Source organism: Pantherophis guttatus, chromosome 2, assembly GCF_059756535.1.
Source record: "Pantherophis guttatus breed Tessera chromosome 2, ASM5975653v1, whole genome shotgun sequence".
NCBI classification, from domain to species: Eukaryota; Metazoa; Chordata; class Lepidosauria; order Squamata; family Colubridae; genus Pantherophis; species Pantherophis guttatus.
The window spans coordinates 38,596,094-38,616,767 of NC_142064.1; the positions used below are offsets into that span (position 1 = coordinate 38,596,094).

A 20,674-nucleotide genomic window follows, 5' to 3' on the forward strand; every position below is an offset into this window, starting at 1 on the left:
GGTGGTGGGGAAGATCACAAAGGTCAGAGAAGAAAAGGCATCGCGGATGCTCAACTTTCCCAATTCCTTCCCTTGCTTCCTTCGCCTCCCGGAGAAGTCCTGCCGGTCTTACTGGGATCGTTTCCATCGGTCACTTTTGGGCTTTGTTTTAAGAGTGGGGGTGTTTTTTTAAAAAAACTTGCCGGGAAAGCAACCCATGAAATCAAGAGGGAAAAAAGCGTTTGGGAAGTAAATCGCTGTTGTGACAAACTTTAGCTCTAACGCGAGGTCCCTGCAAGGCTTTTCTGCGAGGCTTGGGTAACCCATCTCCCCCCTCGCCAATTTTATGTGATTTTAGGCTCCAAAGCAGAAGTTCGAAATTGTTCTTTGAAATAAGTTGCGAGAAGGGAAAATCTATCTATCTATCTATCTATCTATCTATCTATCTATCTATCTATCTATCTATCTATCTATCTATCTATCTATCTATCTATCTATCTATCTAATCATTTGCCTAGGTTACAAAAGCTAGTGTTGTTTAACTGACCTACTGATCCAGATTGCAAAAGGCAACATCCAGGGAGAGAGCAAGACGCTTCACCCCAAAATGAGTAAGACTTGGCTAGCTAGCAGTGGATGCAACATGGAAAAATCGGGGGTGGGTGTGGTGTTTGGCGGGCGGGGTGGGAACGGGGGAAAAAGGAGGACTGCGTTTCTTGTGAATCTAAATGTGTTGGGAGATGGGAGCATTGTTTTGTCTGTCTCGGCATGTTGCTGGCGAGTCGGGCGGGGGGGGGGCGGGAAGTGAGGAAAATCTCCCTTTCTCGCCTTTTCTTTCGGAGCGTTTATCTCAGTCTTCCTGTGCGTGGCGGCAGCCAAGGAGTTCTGGCTCCATCTCTTTGGCGGGCTCCAAATGTTACGGGGGCGGTGCAGGGGGGAGTGTCAGGGTTTTTCTACAGGAAAAGTCTATGTCATCGTCAACTAATCGTCTTCTTCCATCCCAGCTGCTTTCTTCTAGGTAGACTCTTCCCCCTTTCCCCAAACGCTGAGAAACCCTGGGGTTGGGTTTCTCTCTCTCTCTCTCTTTCTCTCTCTCTCTCTCTCTCTTTGCTTCCTCCCCGCTTTAAAGCAAGCTGGAGAATAAGCCCCCCATCCCGCCCCGCCCAGCGGCTGCGACACACCCTCTTTCCTTGCAAACAGGCGGCAGCAATCCCTGCCACCCCAAAAGAGATCCGCGGGAAACCCTCTTTTCTGTTGAGCAAATGAATGAACTGGCCGCTCGGAGGCAGGCGGCGCGTGCAAAAGCCTTCCCAGGTCAAGGAGCTCCGGCGCTTTCCCGTCGCCGGTGCTTCAAAAACGGGGGAGCCGGGAAGGAGAGGCGTTCGCGCGTCTTAAAAAAAAAACACAAAACCTAAAACTCCCGAGTCTTGAGAAGTTGGAAGGGACGGGCGCGTCTTTGCGCAGTTCCGCTGCTCCCTCTGCTGGAGAAACTCTGAAGGTCGAAGGCGTGAAGGAGATTCAGTCACATAGACCAGGGGTCTTCAACCTTGGCAACTTTAAGCCTGGAGGACTTCAACTCCTAGAATTCCCCAGCCAGCTTTGGGGGGCTTTGGGGGCTTCTGGGAGTTGAAGTTCTCCAGGCTTAAAGTTGCCAAGGTTGGAGATCCCTGACATAGACAGCATCTTGGGAAATTTCTCACAAGGAGGAAAAGTTTGTGTCTGTGCTATTCTAGCTGACACACAGTTTTTGTTACTACTCTAGGTTACTGAATGTCAATGGTATCAGCCACGAATGGCTAACGATTCCCTTGCAGATATTTCTTCTGCTTCCTCCCCGACATTTGTTTCTTTCTCTTTCCCGGCTGTTTCTTTTTTGAGAAAAGGGAGTTTCGCGGTAAACTTAAAAAAGGCTGTATTCACACAATCCGTTTAATTTCAGTGAATAATTTAGCTGTAGCATTCGCACAACAGATTAGGCTTGGGTTAGTTTAACCTTAGCCTTTCTTAGCCTATTGTGCGGACAGATCTTTGATGGGCTTGTGATTTCGGGTACTACCTCATCCCAGTTAGGGATTAATTCATCAAATTAGCATCGTTCAGTCGCTTTATGAGCAGGTATATTTTGAACGCAAAGAAAAAGCCCCGATTCCCAGGATCTATATACTAAGTTCAAACCGATGGTGGGTTTCAAATTTTTTACTACGGGTTCTGTGGGTGTGACTTGGTGGGCGTGACATGGCTTGGGGGGGCGTGGCAGGGAAAGGATACTGTAAAATCTCCATTCCCATCCCACTCCAGGGGATTGGTTACTGCAAAATCCCCATTTCCTCCCGATCAGCTGGGACTCTGGAGGCAGAGAATAGATGGGGAGGGGGCCAGTCAGAATTTTTACTACCGGTTCTCTGAACTACTGAAAATTTCTGCTACCGGTTCTCCAGAACTAGTCAGAACCTGCTGAAACCCACTGGTTCAAACTCTGATTTATGTGAAAGCGACATGAAAGATGCGTTGCAGTTTTGCCTTAATATGCCGTCAGTTTGGGATTTACTTGGGCCACGAAACTGTTTTTGAAGTGTTCTGTTCTCTCCTTGGGCTACAGCGCCAGCGTTGGCGGGAAAAGAGGTACACGCATGTAAGGAAACGATTCTGTGCAAGCAGGGCTAGGAATTTGCCCTCTGCTTCGCTTCCCTTCCGTCTCGGAAGCAGCCCATTCCTAAAGACAGGCTTCTCTTTCTAGCAAACTTTGGGCACTTTGCCCGTCCACAGGATTTTCAAGTTGCACAGAAAACCTAGCACAGGTCCGTAGCAGCAGCAGCAGCAGCCCCGCGGTTATTAATCTAAAGGAGACGCAGAACTTCCGCGCCGACTCCTTTATCTGCCCTGGTTTTCTTGCCATTTTAACACCCAACCGGCTGGCATTTTAAGTTCCCTGACCTCCCACGTTACGGGCCGGTGTTCTCAACGAACTCCTCGATCTTTCTTTTATATATATATATATATAAATTATATATATATATATATATATATAAAAGAAAGATCGAGGAGTTCCCACTTTATATATATATATATATATATATATATATATATATATATATATATATATATATAAATAAATAAATAAATAAATAAATAAAGTGGGAAAGTCATGCATGGTTCTCCTCAAATAAAGGGTTAGGCGGAATGGCTCCTTCAGCTGCCTCTGCAGTGAGTGATGGGGAAGATTATGTTCCAACAGCCACGTTTTCCTCTTTCCTGGAGAAAGAAAAGCCTGTTCCCATTTTCGCCCGTCGCGGGGGAGAGGAAGTGGGGGTGGTGGTGGAGGGAGACGGGAACGGGAGGGAGGAGCGTGCCCATTCCACGTCTTGCTCTGTGTGAAAATATCGTTTGGCTGGTGAAACGAGGCTCCCGCCCCCGGCGACACAGCAGGAGTATAAATTTGCCAAAGTTGCTGCCCCCCCCCAAAAAAAGATCCCCAGCGCGGCCTTAGGAGGCGTTGGCTTTCGGAACTCATATTCCCGCCAGTTCTTCGGAAACGCGCTTTCCCCCCCACCCCAACTTTGCCCAGCGCGCTCGCAGCCAAAGCCGGGCGCAGGGCGCTCCCAACAGGCGCATCCCCGGGGCTGAGAAAGGGAGCTTGGGAGGTCTGGTCCTCCGGCAGCCACGTGGACGGATCATTTCATCTGGGAGGGAGTCTGGATCCTTTGTCCTTCCTTCTCGTTCTGGTGTGTGAAGTTGGGAAGTCTCGAGCCATTGGCCTGGCGTCTTTTGTTTGACGGAGACCAAGTGTGAGCGCGCGCGAGAAAAAAAGGTGGTGGGAGAGAGATTTGAAAGGGAGGGGTGTGTGCGGGGAGGGAGGCAAAGTTCTGGGGTTTGCCATTCCGACAACTTAAGGAATACATTAAGATGGTGCTAGCAGTGGCCACGGGGAATGGAAGGCGGTGGAACGGTGTAGGGAGGGGTGTTCTAGTGTCTGCTTTATTAGCCAGCACCTTCTTCAGTAAACCAAGAAGGAAAAGGATGAATAACAGAGTTGGAAGGGACTTTTGGAGATCCTCTGTCCAACTCCCTCAAGGAGGAAACCTTATACCATTTCAGACAAATGGTGGTTCAATCTCATCTTTAAAAGTTCCAGTGTTGGAGCATCTACAATTTCTGGAGACAAGTTGTTCCACTAATCCATTGTTTTAACTTTCAGGAAATTTCTCCTTAGTTGTAGGTTGCTTCCCTCCTTGATTACTTTCCATCCATTGCTTCTTGTCTTGCCTTCAAGTGCTTTGGAGAATAGCCTGGCTCCTTTTATGGCAACCCCTTAGATATTGGAACACTGCTATCATGCCGCATGAAGATTAGCAGGGAACTCTGGCAAGACATTTCTAAGATGAAAATGTATATTCTGGGCTTTAGTGACCTTCAACAATGAACTGGCCTGTCTCAAAGAGACCATGGGACATCAATGGTTTCATAAGAGCTCAACCTCCTCAGACCATCAGCATTCAGAATTACTGAATACAGAGGCAAGTCAAATGCTGCTGAGTCAGCACAGAGTAAGCATCTGTCTGGCATGGCAAACTGTTACAGAGATCAGCCAAGAGGGGAGGGGGAAGATAGCTTTCCCATTATTAAATTATCTAAAGTGGGTTGAGAGATTGATTTTGCCTCAAAGTAACTCACTGAACTCATGGTCAAGTTGGGATTGGATTTGGGAGATCATATCTATACTTTCAACACTACCTGCCTTTTAAAAGTATATGCCTCCAGTATATGCCTGGCAGTTCCGACTAGGTTCTACCTTTTTTTTTTAAAAAATTTATTTGATTTATATGCCGCCCTTCTCCGGAGACTCAGGGCGGCTTACAATGCGTTAAGCAATAGCCTTCATTCTTTTGTATATTTTATACAAAGTCAGCTTATTGCCCCCACAAACTGGGTCCTCATTTCACCTACCTTAGAAAGGATGGAAGGCTGAGTCAACCTTGAGCCTTGGAGAGATTCGAACCAGCAGAAATTGCAGGCAGCTGTGTTAATAACAGGGTGCACTAAACCACTGTACTATCAAGGCTTGATTATATCTTGCAATGTCATATTTATCCAACTTCATGACCTTCAAACAAGTTACATTAGAATTTTCTTCATCTCCAACCAGTACTAACAGATTAGGGAAACTGCTGTAGCAGAAAAAGGTGATAACAGTAAATAATTTGTTGCATCACATGTTCATGTCTTATTCTTTGTCTTCTTGTGCCATATCTGTCATTGGACATTGGCGATCGTTTTGGTGATCCTATTTTTATCAACAGCTGCATGAAAAAGTGCTGTTGAATTTTGTCCAAACCAGTCCCTTAGATTTTGAAGCCATGATGTTCTTTTGCCTGGACCTCATTTACCTTTCCCTGACTATTAAATGAAGTATGGCAAAATATTTCTCTGCTCTATGAGAGCATTTTTTCACTATTGAATATAAGTATTGGTATACTTTCATAGCTGTTCCACAATGAGTGATTAGTATGTAGACCAACAGAAAACAGAGACGTTCTTTGCTCATTTATAGCATCTTAAAGATTAGTACATTGTTGTATAACTTTCATGTTGTTACTATTTTTAACATCTATAAAATGTGTTATGTAATAGATAAGACAGACACATGACTGGAGCTGTGAAGAGTGGAGTTCAGTTGAAATATAGAAAAAACAAAAATTATAACCAGACCTTTTAAGTTTAATTCAAGAACACCTTATTCATAAATGTTGATGTCAGGCCCGAGCCCAGAGATGAGAGAGCGAGATCCAATTAAGTTCAGTCCTTATTTGCTTATACTTAATGGACAGATTTTTGCCAAGATAAAGATACAATTTTGTTACCTAGACATATCCCAAGGAATTCTAGAGTGTGGCTATCCTGAACCTTGTCCTCCTCCCTCCTCCAGTTGTGGGCTGCACAGTTGCCAAAACTCTCCCCACTGCTTCTGCAGGAGTACATTCCATCACAGTTGAGGACATGTCACTAGTTTCCCTGTTTTTTTTTTTTTAAAGTACTACTTTGGTTGTCAGAGTTTGAACAATACAATAACTTATTTCACATAAGAAGATAGACAAAATACATGACTGTGTTATGGAAGATGAACACGTACATAGACATTTGTTGAGGGGTTGGTGGTGGTCTCTGAGCTTCTTTTTTGTTCTTGCAGACTTTCATTACCCAAACTAGATAACATAATCAGCCGCCCTGAGTCTTCGGAGAAAGGCGGCATATAAATTGAAATAATTAAATTAAATTAAATTAATTTGGCTAATGAAACATCTGCGAGAAAACAACCAGGCTCAGAGAGCACCAAGGATCCTTCATTTCAGTCCTGAGCTACAAATATTTTCCTCTATTGATACAATATTTGTTGTCTGAGAGAATATGGGGACAGAATTAGGGTCTGGGCTATTGCTACAGGTATGATGTATTTGTTTCTCTTGATACATGGTCTGCTGCTAGTGAGTAGCTGATTTAGACTTGATGGCTACCTATTGGAGCCTTTCCTCCAATAGCTTCAGGCAGATTATATGGGGATGTTCCTTCATGATTGACTAGTCCAGAGGTGTCAAATTGGTGGCCCAAGGGCTGGATGCATCCCCACCCCAGCTCCGCAAAGGGAAAATCGTCATGTCACATGATGGCAACATGATGCTATGAGTTGGACATCTGTGGACTAGACCAAAGTCAACTAAGGAGCTTCCATGACCAGAAGAAGATGAAACCTCTGATCCTTGTCTAACACTTTTAACTTTGCACCATATTGTCTCTTATGTAGGGCTTTGCTTCTATATTATGATCAGCTTGATTTTAATGTTGCATAATTCATAACTCAGCCATTTTGAATTGCATGGAAACAATGGCTTATTGTTTGATGTTAATGAACATTGCAGAGATTGATAGACACTAGCTTCCTTTTTCCTGTTTCATTTCCTTGACACGAGCATCCCTGATTCTAATTTTTGTGGGTTTCTCTCAATGGGTAGGTTTACACAGTGATGCCATCATATTATTCTTTTACAACACTGAGTGTCCCTGTAACATGCTTCTTCATGTTAGCCTTATTAAAATAGTATTTAGAATAGAGCCTAAAATTTCTGTTGTTTTTTGAGACATTTTTAAAGTGCATTTTGCCCAATTTTACCATAGTTGTTTTTACCACAACTTTCTTGTCATAGTTGTGAATCACTAAAGTTGTTAAGTTAGCAACACAACTGTTAAGTAAATCTGGCTTCCCCATTGATTTTGCTTGTCAGAAGGTAGCAAAAGGTGATCACATGACCCCAGGATACTGCAACTGTCATAAATATGAGTCAGTTGCCAAGCATTTGAATTTTGATCATGTGACCATGGGGATGCTGCAATAGTAGTAACTGTGAAAAACAGTCATAAGCCACTTTTTCAGTGCTGTTGTAACTTTGGCCACTAAACTAACTGGTAAGTCGAGGACTACCTGTATGATGGCTTTGGTATGGTACTACACCAAGGGTGTCAAACTCGATCGCTTCACGCAATATATCATGACATATTGTGACATTTTTTTCCTTTGTGGAGCTGTGGTGGGCATGGCCTGCATGTGATGCATCTGGCTTGTGGGCTGCCAGTTTGACACCGCCAGTACTACACTGCCAGTACTACACTGTACTTACAGTATCATCCAAACCAAACAAGAAAAGGATCATAGAAGTATTGAGATTCATATCCAGGACCAATGGGCATTGCTATTAAGAAAAGAACTTCCTTACAAATAGGTCTTATAGATGTCCTATTTTACAAAAAGCAGTCTTGTATTCATGATACTGTCCAAATCTCTGTAAAACTCAATCAAGAGACCAGAAAACCTTGAAGTGATACATTACCTGTTTACCTCTTAGCCAGCAGTCAAAGCAACTCACAGAGTTCATGTGGTCAATGTTTTTTCCCAATATCATGAACCATGTGGCCTTTTTCTACTTAAATTGCAACAATTCTTTCTAAATTTGCAATTGTTGAGATTAAGATTGTATGCAATGTCCCACTTAAATTCTCTTTGCTAATGTATTTCCAAGTGTCTGGTTTTCCTTGAAATGATTTTTTTAAAAACCAAAATTGATGGAGACTGAACTGCTAGTTGAAAAAAAGGTGTGAAACTGGAGTGAAAGGGAATTGTGCTTGTGTTCTGCTATGTCACCAATTTTATTTTTCTGATGTTACTTGGAGATTGCCCAAACATTGCTGTATTAACAGGAAGTATGACATTAAGTTCTGGTCCCTGTATAGTGTGAAAACCACATCAAATTTACATCATTCTAAAAATACCAACTTTAACATTTTTTTCTTACTCCGAGCCAAGTTTCTCTTCCACAAACATTATCTAATTAATTACATATAATTATATCTAAAGTACATTCTAAAAGCGATTTTATATTTTGCACTGAATCATACTTTGATTTGATTTTAGTGCAGGACATAAGGCCAGTTTATGCCAATATATGATCTACCATGGACCACTAATAGCAGCTTATTAAAAACACATCTTATTTCTGCAGATTTAAATAAGTGAAACTATTGTAATGGACAGCAACCTGGCTGGTGGGCTGTTTTTGACTTATTGAGTTAAAAAAATGTGATCTGCTTTATACCTGGGTCATGTGATCTGGGGCGGGGTGTGTGATTTTATTATATTAATTTATTTGATTCTTTTTTATTAGTTTATTGTTTTAAATGAGGTTTAAAGCCGCCTTGAGTTGCTATATGCGAATGGGTGGCGATATAAATTCAATAAATAAATAAACTACATCTGTATAGCACTCATGGGCTTTTTGATGTGGGACAACATTTTTTTTTAAATCTACAGAATATAAATAATGTAAATTTGATGGGGGGAAAACCAAGCGAGGAACAAAATGATGCTTTTGTGGGAAGTGGCTGTGTAATCATTTGGAGACTGCCATGTAGTACTTGGATCACTACAAGTGATAATGAGTTAATCAAGAGACAGTGATTAATTGAATATAGCCCAAATTAACCAACTGTGAACAGCAGAACAATTAATCAACTGGCAGTAATATGGTGAAACTGGCAAAGTTAATTAAATGGAAGACAGAATATTTAAGCAGTATAATTTATAATGTGCCTAATCAGTGTTAGGCAATTAACGATCTATCAATAATCTAAAAGGAGTGAAGATGATGTGATGATGAATTATAGAGTGTATGAGTACATTACATGGTGTAGTACTCCAAGGAGCTTATTAGTTGAATACAGTTGGGAAGTACTGCCTTGGTGTCTGTTCCCATGAAGTATAGAGTCTATTGTTTTTTTCCTTCAGCTTCTCTGCAATTTCAGCAACTTGGATTGCAATTTTAAGTGTATTTACTTGGGACCAAGTTTAATGGAACTGGTTAAATATGCTTTGAACTACACCATGCCAAATTTATGGGAGCTAAATCTTCAGAAGATACAACAGCAATTAGCATTGCAAAATAAATCCTGAGGGTATTAAATATGTGTGGAACAAGGAATCAAAATATATGAGGGCCCAAGGTGGCAAAGCATGTTACAATCTTCCCCTTTTCTTAATGCAGTAAGCTATATGATTGTTTCCTTTTGCTAGCAATAATGAAAGCAACTGCCAATTATCTTTTCTACTTCTTTTTTCTCTTCAGTTTGGGTAAAACAATATTTAGGCATTAGCAAATACATTTGTTATATTTTGGCAAGTATCTAACGACTTTTCCAGTTGAAAGGAGATCTTTAGTACTTTTCTTATGACAGCCATGATAGTTGAAAACAAGGAGGCCAGCTGTTGACTGATCAACCTGTTCAGGAAGCAAGAAGCCATTAAGTGTATGTTTCTCAAGAAGTCTTTAAAAAAAAGTAGGAGAAGGAGTAAGGCTCAGAGAAAACTTTCTTCTGAGATACTCACAGCATAAACTTATATGCTTTCATGAACCTGTTTGATCCTCAGTGAAGTACAATAGAGACTGCTTGCTCATTCACGCACTGGTGGCTCTGTCAAACCTTATTCTGTTTTCTCCAAGTTGTAAATCAGAAACAGCTGCATTCATGTATGCATGTGAGAAGAACAGTAAATACATTGCAGCCTAAGATCCAAGTAAAAAAAGGTTTTTTTCTGTTTTTGCCTAGTGGCGGTCATCATCTAAGAAACTCTTATTACCCTAAGGTCTTCCAGCTGCATTGGATTACTTCTCAGTTAATACAACCAACAGCTGGAGGCCCTGGGATTTAGAGTTCAACAGTTTGAAGAACAACAGATCTAGAGGGAACAAACAGGGGAAACTGAGCAAAGGCACTCAGTCTAGAACTTTTTATCTAGAATGACATCATCCAGATATAACTGCTATTAACTGATGGTATTGATTATATAATCTTGGGAAATAGAAATGTGAATGTCTTGTCTTGGCGAACAAAAGGAAAATTGCAGTAAACTATGTGAAATTGTGATACTAGGTTTAAGAAGCAACAAGAATGTTGCTTCCTGTATTTGCTACAGGAAATTTTAGCAAGGTTAGTTAGATTGCAATCTTCATGCTGCTGGAGATGTAATTAAGGGACTAATTATTGATTTGGTTTTGAGCTATTAATCCATTTGGGGCTGATGTCAGCAGGGTGGTTAACAATTCTGGCTCAATCATTGCATGTTGAAAATCCATATATTTTTGTTGAATGTATATCAGTATTTTGTAAATATCCAGCTATGAAGAATTGTGGATTCTTCAGGAATAAAGGTGGATAAAAGAATTATTCCTGCAATGATGGAAGTAGAAATATACTTTTGATTTGCATCATTTGAACATTGATATATACTGCTTGATAATGGTTGATTTTTTAAAAAAGCTATTATTTTTGGTGATTCTTTATAAAATAATGTGCTGGCTTTTTTTCTTTTCCCTTTTTCATTTCTGCGCTTATCAATTTTGAGGTGTTGATTCTTTAATGCTCTTGTGCATATTTTCTTTCATTGACTTGTTTAGCATAATAAAATAAAATATTAGATAATGATATACCTGGAAAATATTTGGTCACAGCTTGCTCAGCAAACACAGCCTTAGAGATTTAACATGTTGCTGTTTAGTTAATTAGAAAACTGTATGCTCTTTTGTGGCCCTTAGACATAATCCAGATTTCATATTTCTTTGTTTAAACTAGAAGAAACAAAACACCTTAAATCAAGTCTGGAAACATCTGTTATATTTTACACTTATTACAGGGAGTGAAAATTATTCTTATATTGAAATTAGTATACAATTGTATTGCCTTAATGCTCCCTGAAATAAGGAATATTTTAGGAAATGTGATAAATGACCTTTGGGTTTGGATCCAGCCAACAGTATGATGGAGAAAAGGAAGAAAGCTGTAGCTAACTAGAGGCCTTCTGATTTGCAAAGTATGCATTGCTTTAAGATAAATATAAGAATGGTCTTAGAAGGCACTTTCCTGTTTTGAATTAAAAGGAATATTGGTTATTCCAGCATTTACAGTACATTGAAAGCCACTTTAGTAGGATTCAGTGTCATTTAAACTGTAAATACCATGACTCCATCATAAAATATACGTATATAATAATTTTCTTCATTGATTCTCATATTTACTTTAAAGCAGTAGAATTCTAAGGATGAATACTTAATGTGAAATTAATTACAGAAACTTCAGTTGTGGGGTACTTTCCCCAATCCCATTGTGAACATTTAACTATTTGTGTTTTGTCCTATTCTTGCCAAGATCAATGATGTGGAATAAGAAAATACTGGGCAATTCTGAAGTGGTGAAAATCTGACATATTTTTGGCAAGAATGTAGTAATTGGACTAAATTAGCTTCAAGCAGAGTTCTAGCTTTCTTAGCTGATCTTATCTCTGCCTAAAGAATCTGTTAGGTTTTTATATGCTTATAAAGTGGCAAACCAGGGTAGGTCCATACCATTTATTTCCCTACTTTTAGGTTCAAATTTCACATCCAGAAATTTTGTGATCTATATGGTCACTAAGAACTGACACCAACTTGATGGCACATATTCATGAATCAACCCAAATGTAATCATTCTGGTAAATTGAGACTAGAATTATCCCTAAACTTTATATAGATAGTCCTCACCTTACAAACTGTTTGAAGTTACAGCAGCAGTGATATACGGTAAATATTCATACAAAAAATCGATAATCAAGAGAGAAGTTTGCTTTGTATTTTGAACATAATACAGAAATAATTCAGTCTTCAAGAAGTTACAGCACTTCATAAATTCAGAATTAAGTATCTGAAGTTATGAAATCTATACAGGTAGTTCTTGATCTACAGCCACAACTCAGCCCAACATTTCCATTGCTAAGCAAGGCAGAGGTTATGTGAGTTATGGCCCATTTTATGACCTTTTTTTTGCCACTGTTATTAATTGAATCACTGCAATTTAGTGACTCATGAGGTTATTAAGTAAATCTGGCTTTCCCCCATTGACTTAACTTGTCCAAAGCTGGTTAGAAAGGTTATAAATGGTGATTATATGAACTCAGCTGCCATAAATACATTCTAGTTGCCAAGTGCCTGAATTTTGATCACATGACCACGGGTCTACAATGGACAAGTCCCTTTTTTTTGCTGCTGCTGTAACTTCAAACAGTCACTAAACAAATGTTTGTAAGGTGAGGACTATCTATATAAAGTTTAGGGATAATTCTAGTCTCAATTTACCAGAATGGATTACATCTGGGTTGATTCATAATTATGTGCCATCAAGTTGGTGTCAGTTCTTAGTGACCATATAGATCACAAACTCACACCATCACGTTGCTGTCACGTGATGTTTCACAACATTTTTCGCGGAGCTGGGGTGGGCGTGGCCTGCATATGACGCATTTGGCCTGCGGGAGGCTGTCAGTTTGACACCCGTGACATAAATAGATTTTATCGAGAATGATCTGATCCCAACCTGGCCCTTCAAGTCTTAATGCAGTTTACCCATCACTACTGTAATTGAGTCTGTCCACCTTAATGCTTGTTGTCCTCTTTTGTTCCCTTTCACCTTTCCCAGCATTATAATTTTCTGGAAATAGCAAGGATTGATTTATAGGAGAGTGAAATGAGCAGAAAAAATAGCCAACTGATTTAAGTTTTAAAGCCACAGTATTAGGAAATAGCAGTTAAAAAAAAACCCTGATTATAAATATAGGTAGCTGATTACCTCTTCAATTTACAATCATAATAGGAATCAGAATTTCTGTTGCTACGGAAGGTGGCTGTTAAATGATTTTATAACCTTTTTTTCATGGTTATGAAGCAAATCACTGCAGTTGTTAAAAGAATTGCATGGTCGTTAAACAAGTTTTCCTGTATTAGCTTTGCTTATTGAAAGATGTCAGGAAGCATCCTAAACAGTGATCACATGACCACTGGATGCTGTATCAATTGTAAATATATGTTGGTTGCCAATTGTCCAAATTTTGTCCAAGTGATCATAAGGATGTGGCAATGGTCATAAGTGTGAGGACAGGTCTTTTCAGTGCTGATGTAATTGCTAATGGTTATTAAATAAATGGTTTTAAGTTGAGGACTACCTATAATTCCCTTTGTTTGCCTTCCCTACACCCTAAGGCAGCTTCTACCCATATTGTACTCTTTTCTTAGAGAACCCACTGAATATTTTTGTAATCCTTTTTTGCCATTTCCCAGCTATACAATATTATTCACTAGAATCTTGAGTCCTTTCTATAAGCAATGCTATTTCTTATTTCCTTTCTGTTCTTAGTGTGGATTTAGTCTTTTTCACAAGATGGACTTTTCATTGAAAACACTGACTTGTCCTACATGCTTACAATTACCTGAAATAGCCATTCAACTATAATTCCTTTGGATTTTTATTGAAAAATCCTTTGTGGGACCATCAATCCACAAAGTTGGGTTGATGGTCCCACAGAAGAATCAAGTGTATGGTTGCTGGTTACATATTTAGATGATTATAATATTTTAAACATCCAAATATATGCCACTAATTAACAGGACAGCTTATTTATTTTTAAAAACCTAAAAATGTTAATATAAGAATGGTAGATAGCAAAGAGCATCTTAAAAGAGGCTTAGATCCTTTCATCCTTGAGTCTCTCTTAAAATTATACTTGCTGGCAAACAGCTTAGAGCAAAAATAAGTATGCTTCCTTACTATTATTTTTATCCTGATGGAAATGTATGGAACCTTAATTATAAATTAATTCATTGATTGACTCAAACTCACTAATAATTAAGTTATCTTTAGTTGATCATTCCAATCATTCCCAATGGCAGTTGACTAGTCAGCATGAGTAATTGCCCATATCAATTATATCTGGCGTATGACTGCACTGAAAAATATTTTGAAACTAAGCTTTGATGTTGAGCTTCAGGATTCTTAAGGGAAAGGAACTTAGCCATATATAAATGTGTCAGCACAATTTTATCCAAATATGGTTTGGCAGCTTGTTCAGTATTTCTATAATTTATTCCTTTTTTTTTTTTTTTTTTACAAATGATGGGAAAAAAGTAAATATAGTTGCCATGTCATGTTGAAGTCAATTATGAAATCCCATTGACTTGAATAGATTAAGTCATTTTCTGGCTTCTTTAAATGGAGGTTTTTTGGCACAGTTATAATTTCCAGTCATCTCAAAAAGGCCTAATTTGGGTGGTTACATTTCTTTGTGAATCATTTTTCCAGAGGGGAATGAAGTCCAGATTGTTTGTTATAGAGTAGATTTTGATACATGCTTATATGTAGTCCCTTTATGCTCAAAACATTTCCAGCAAACTTCTATGGCACTTCTATCATAATGGATAAAAGCAAGTTAAAATGTGGTTTTGAAAAAAAACATGTCTCAGGTTGCCTAATCATATAAGTGTGTAGGCACACACATCTGTGAATGCGTATATATAATCTGGTCAATAAAATCCCTGCTATACTGAGGGACTTTGAGGAATATTCAGTTCACCATTTAAGACACACAGATTTCATTTTGGCCTGTCAACTTCTTTTCCCTCTTCCTAGGCCTCAACAACTCTTCTTTCTCAAAAAAAATTTTTTTTTTCACACAGAGAGAATCCAATGTCTAAGACTAAGAAATATAACATTCCTGGCAATTAGTTTATCAATTTCTCTCCAACTCATACTCATTGCTTTCTTCTTCCTGAAGAAGGATCTGCTTTTCTTAGCACAGAGCATGGGAGAGATAGGCAAAGAGATGGCCCGAGAAAGACATTTCTGAGCTGGGATAGTCCCATCTCTTGAACTTGTCTCCTGGATGGTTCATCCAGCCTTCCATGTCTAGAGACCAATTGAGGCCTTAAGCTAATTTTGTTATTCTCGCTTTTGTATAAATGTTGCCAGCTTCATAGCATGGGTCATAATTAAGGGACTAATGAATTCATTTTGCCAAAAAAAAAGTCAAACTTTATTATCTGTTAGACAGTAACAGTTGGTGTAAGATAGTTCATTTTAATCTTTAGATTTTTTAAAATTTTATTTTACAAACCTGTGAAGTGTGTTAGGAGGACCGAAAACGACTGACCCAAAATCACCTAGCTGGCTTCCATGCGTAAAGCAGAATTAGAACTCTCAGTGTCCTAATTTTTAGCCAGGTTCTTTAACCATTATCAAGATATTTACTGTGATTGTTTTATAAGATTATGAAAATATACATTGTGATTATTTTCTGTTCTATTTTTTAGGTCAAAATGTTTAAACATTTCTTGTGGATATATTGGACCTTATCCATAACATGTGCTCTCCGCAAAGGTAAGGAGAGAAAGAGAGGAGGGAGGGAGGGAGGGAGGGAGGGAGGGAGATTGCTGTCATATTGAAACTGACTTCTGAAAAAGAATTGATAATTTTTGGTAGTGAAAATGTATCAGTTATTCTGCAGTTATTAATTGGAGAGATATAACAATATATTTTATTTATTAGTTAAATTTATATGCCATCCATCACCTAGTCAACTTTATGGTGAAAGTGAGACTAGAACTCATTGTCTCCTGGTTTCTAGCCTGTTGCCTTAACCACTAAAGGTCTCTGCTTTAATTACTGAAATGTAAAAATAAAACTTTTTTAAAAAAATTATAATCATAATTTATTCTTATTTTACAGAAGGTTTTCTCATGTAGAAGGCCTGTTGTTACAACTTTAGTGATGTGAATGTGTGATTGTTTTTCAGTACTTGTATGACTATTATTACCATTTTCTATTACTAGTATTTCTACTGGATGTATTATAGTTTGGAGCTACCCCCCTCTGAATTGATTGATAGAAGGTTTATGGTAATGGTTGGTTTTACTTGTGAGAAGGTCTAGTTATAATTCAAATTCCATTTAATTCATTTGCTGATCTCCAGATACTTTTCAATACTTTGTCTATTCCATGGTTAAATAAAGCCAGAGTCACGAAGTATCCCAGAGAGACAATATGCTTAATGGAGTATTTTTGGTATCTCCCAAGTTTAAGATTTTTTAATTTGTAAAAAATGACTGGGAACTTAGTGTGCATTAAAGCACTACTTTCAAGAAAATCTTTTATTTCCAACAGTGCCTTAGAATAAAACAGACCTCAAAGTTCAGTGCTTTTTTGCTTCTAGGAAAAAAGTATTTTGCAACCATGACAAACATTGGCTGTATGTGACCCACTCAAAAGTCTAAATGTGCCCACTTGCCCAAATCAGTAAAAGGCATGCTATTTATTTTAATCTAATTTTGTATAAAAGCATAAAGTTAAGTGATTTAATACCACTTGAACAATTTTCAGTTGTTCTCAACAAAGAACAATTTGTTGTGATTTAATATCATCAAACTTAGAGAAACTTGTATCTAGGATAGAGTTGAAAAACTCTATAGACAACAGAGCCTGTGTGGTAAAGGAAAGATATAATGGTAATCACCAACTGATTATCAAAGTCCTTTCCTTTTGCATATACATGTAAAATCTATAAATGGATGTACAAATGAGTGGAGCTTCAGCCATGCAATTATACTCACTATCTTGACTTTTTTGACCTTCCCTGTGGATGGTTCCTTTTCTGAGGCTTGCTGTAGTTAAACTTTTTAAAATTTCTTATTGCATTTGAGTTTTGCTATTAAGGTTTATGAGCAGTTTTTAGTTGAGTCCCAAGCTTTAACAGCAAAGTGTAGCTGCTTACAGTATATGGACTCAACATAGTTAACTATAGAAAGGTAAGAATTATGTAAGACAATAACCCAAAGGGAAGTCTATTGATAATAAGGCTGTACACATCGTTTTCTTTAGATTCTTCATTTCTTTCAGTACCACAAGTGCTGCTTGTCAAAGTGTTGTGGCAACTCACTGCAGAAGCATCTTCTATGTATGAGCATGCCATGCATACATAGGCAGTCTGAAAAGGCCCTTGGATTGGCTGAAAGGAATTTTTGGAGATGTATCCACCTTGATATTTAAATGACAGTATTTGTATTATTTAAGCAGCCCTATGAATTGGCAAAACTGTGATGGATAATGTCTTTATATAGTCTAATCATTCAATAGTATTGGGTTTGATTGTTTCTTAATAATACATTGAGATACTCAGCAATATAAATACCATGTTTATTCTACATACATCAGCTTTTGTGTAAATAGATCTATGTGCATAATTAGTTTGATTGGTGAGTTGATAGAACTACTAGGTGAAATTTTATTTCCTTTTCTGTACATACTTAAGGAAAGTAGTTTTAGATGAATCCTAGAAGTCTTAATTGTAGACTGTGTAGCTCTTTGAAGTATGTTTGCAGAAAATTGGTGAGTTTTAATGAATAACCAAAGAATGCAATGAAATGCTTTCCAAGTCATGTATATGTGTACATGGGTAATTTCATGCATCTACATTTAGATGTATATGCTATTGTAAATACTATCGCTGCAGATGGAATGTACATTTGGCTAGCTTTCCATGATTTACAGTGAGAATTTAAAGAGTAACTGATCCATCACTATGCCTGATTTACCCTCCCCTCCTTTCTTATACAGTAACTCAGATTGTAAGCCATCTGTTAGAACAAAGAGTTTTTTGTTAAGATTAAATTTATTGCCTTCTCTGACAAGCTCTGAGCAAGTTTTTGCAAGTACATGGAATATCTACTTTATCAATTTGTACAGAAACAGGTTGATCTTAAATAGAATATTCTTACAACTTCATATAAAGGGAATTCAATACAGGCTATTTAGATAGTATAGTATCATTTGAGGTGTGCCCAATGTTTCAGGGTGCATTTGTAGGGAGCATTTCTTTGCACTGTGTAAGGTAGAATATGATTCACAAAAAAGTTGAATGGACTTGAATATATATGAGATGACATTTTAAAAACTAAACTATTTTAGGAACATGTGTTATTAGGCTGTTGAAATATAATATACGTAGGTGCTTTTAATAATAATGGTATTTCATAAACAATAAATGGGCTCAGGTGAATAAATGCCTTTTGCCCTTTCTGAACAATGTATTTACAATCGATATTATTGCTGGAACTTTATTAGATCCTTGTAAATAAAGTAGCATAGAACTTTGAAGTTTGTATTTTCAGTTCACGCAATACACATTAGGTTGCTATTGTCAAATTTGGCTGATATATATATAGATAGGATATTAATAACTCACAAAGATTCATGCAGCAAGTCCTTAAAATCCAATATATATATTTTAAAGCTATTCATTATAATTTGGCATTGCTTACTGGGCAGAATGTCAAAATAAGAAAGAAGCTGAAAAGTTGTGTATTTTTTATATGCCATAAGTTGGCAGCATTGCTGATCTTAAAAAATTAAGCAGGGGAACACTCAGATGGGTGATCACAATGAAATTCCAGAACTGTAGACTAGCTTGGTAAAATAAATCAGTTTTTTTTAAAAAAAAAATCTGGGAAGAAGTGGTCATGTATCATTTCAGTATTTGCCAAGAAAGAACTATTTGTGTAGACACCAAAAGGTCTGCTGATTTTGAAGATTTTGAACCTATCTATGCCTTGTGCTTCTTATATTTTTCTACTTTAAGTTTGGGTTTTTTATAGCAGATATTTTGAGATTGGATTGAGAATTTTGATAACAATTCAGCACTTCAAAGAGGTAGTACAAGACCTGCTGATTGATTTATTTTAAAGTTTTTTGTACAATCAACGACAGATCTGGCCTCCTCTACCATTTGGTAGATCATTCCTTTATTTAAGGGACATGCCTAAACACAGGCAGACTGAATCCACATTCCATGATGGGGTTTTTAAAAAAAAAATGACATAGCTTTAAACTAAACAAGCAATATTAGCATAAGAATCACCTGGAAGTTACCTGACAGGATATTTAAGACTTTGATGGATTGGTTTGAATATCCCACCTTGGAAATTATTCCTTCCATTCTGAAGCCTCTCTTTGAGAAAAAACAGTTTTGTCTTTGAGAGGTAGGAGAGAGCAAAGTCCAAGGCTTGCTGTATCATTCTAGAAAATTGTTTTATAAGAGTATTAGCAATAGGAATAGCACTTACTGTATTTTTCGGAGTATAAGACACACTGGAGTATAAGCTGCACTTTAGTTTTGGGGGAGGAAAATAAGAAAAAAGCTGATTGGGGGTGGATAGGCCTCCCGGAATACCCGCAATCAGCTGTTTCCAGAGGTGAATTTTAGCAATAGATTCATTTGTTGTGAGCTCTGTGCCTTGCTTTTTTTCTAGCCTCTGAAATCTCTGAAACTCTGTTTCAGAAAAAACTTTTTTTCTGCCTCTGAAAGCCTCCAAAACAGAGCTTCAAAAAAAAAAAAAAGCTTTTTTTTCTGAAGCTCTGTTGGAGACTTTTTTTCTGAAGCTTCCTTTCAGAGGCTTTTTTTCTGAAGCTCTGTTTGGAGGCTTTTTTCTGAAGCTTCATTTCTGAGGCTTTTTTCAGCCTCTGAAACCTCCATTTGAGAGGCTGGGCCGGGCTACATTTGGAGTATAAGATGCACCCAGATTTTCACTCTCTTTTTTGGGGGAAAAAGGTACATCTTATACTCCTAAAAATACAGTAGATTTATATACCGCTTCACACTCTAAGCGGTTTACAGAGTCAGCATATTGCCCTCAATAATCTGGGTCCTCATTTTACTGACCTCGGAAGGATGGAAGATTGAGTCAACTTTGAGCCAGTGACATTTGAACTGCTGGCAGTCGGCAGAATTAGCCTGCAATACTGCATTCTAACCACTGTGCCTCCATAGTAATCTTGGAATAAGATTCTTAATAATTTGAGGTAGCTAACTTTGGTTAGTAACATTTCAGTTTATTTTAAGGTCAGTGGCCTTTATTTTAATGCACCTCTACTGGATGTTTAACACATTTTGTCAACTCGCAAAGCTTTGGTTTGGGAATTGGAGTTGCTTTAGTTAGAGAAGATTCGTAGTTATGTGCAAACTGTCTTTAAGAAGATAAAAGGAAAACTCAAGGAAAGACCTATCTTTCCTTAGATGTGGGGCTGTTGGATTACAAGTTGAGGTTTTGTAATTGTAAATCATATGAATAGTGTTAGTATATCTTTCCCAGAATTATATAATGGTGTTGATGGTATGGCTGCTTAGATAGTACTTACATAGGACGTACAATACAAGTGCCTCTCAATTGTCATACATTTCATTCCATAGGTTGTAAAGGGGCCATAGTTGCCTAAACTATTGCCTAAAACAATTGAATTTTGAGTACAG

At 37.9% G+C, this 20,674-nt stretch overlaps 1 protein-coding gene across 6 annotated transcripts in view; it reads left to right on the top strand.

The window, feature by feature from the left end:
- The window catches only part of VCAN (versican), a 101,582-nt gene that overhangs the window by 1,250 nt on the left and 79,658 nt on the right, over window positions 1-20,674 (top strand). For 4 of the 6 annotated variants that reach the window (XM_034441231.3, XM_087885860.1, XM_034441230.2 and 1 more), the window contains exon 2: window positions 15,687-15,753. In XM_034441231.3, the coding sequence (XP_034297122.2) occupies window positions 15,693-15,753 (61 nt within the window). In that variant the 5' untranslated portion in view covers window positions 15,687-15,692. Of the gene's footprint in view, window positions 1-3,270; window positions 3,788-15,686; window positions 15,754-20,674 lie in introns of those variants that run through there. The other 2 variants (XM_060690629.2, XM_034441232.3) reach the window with 2 other exon arrangements.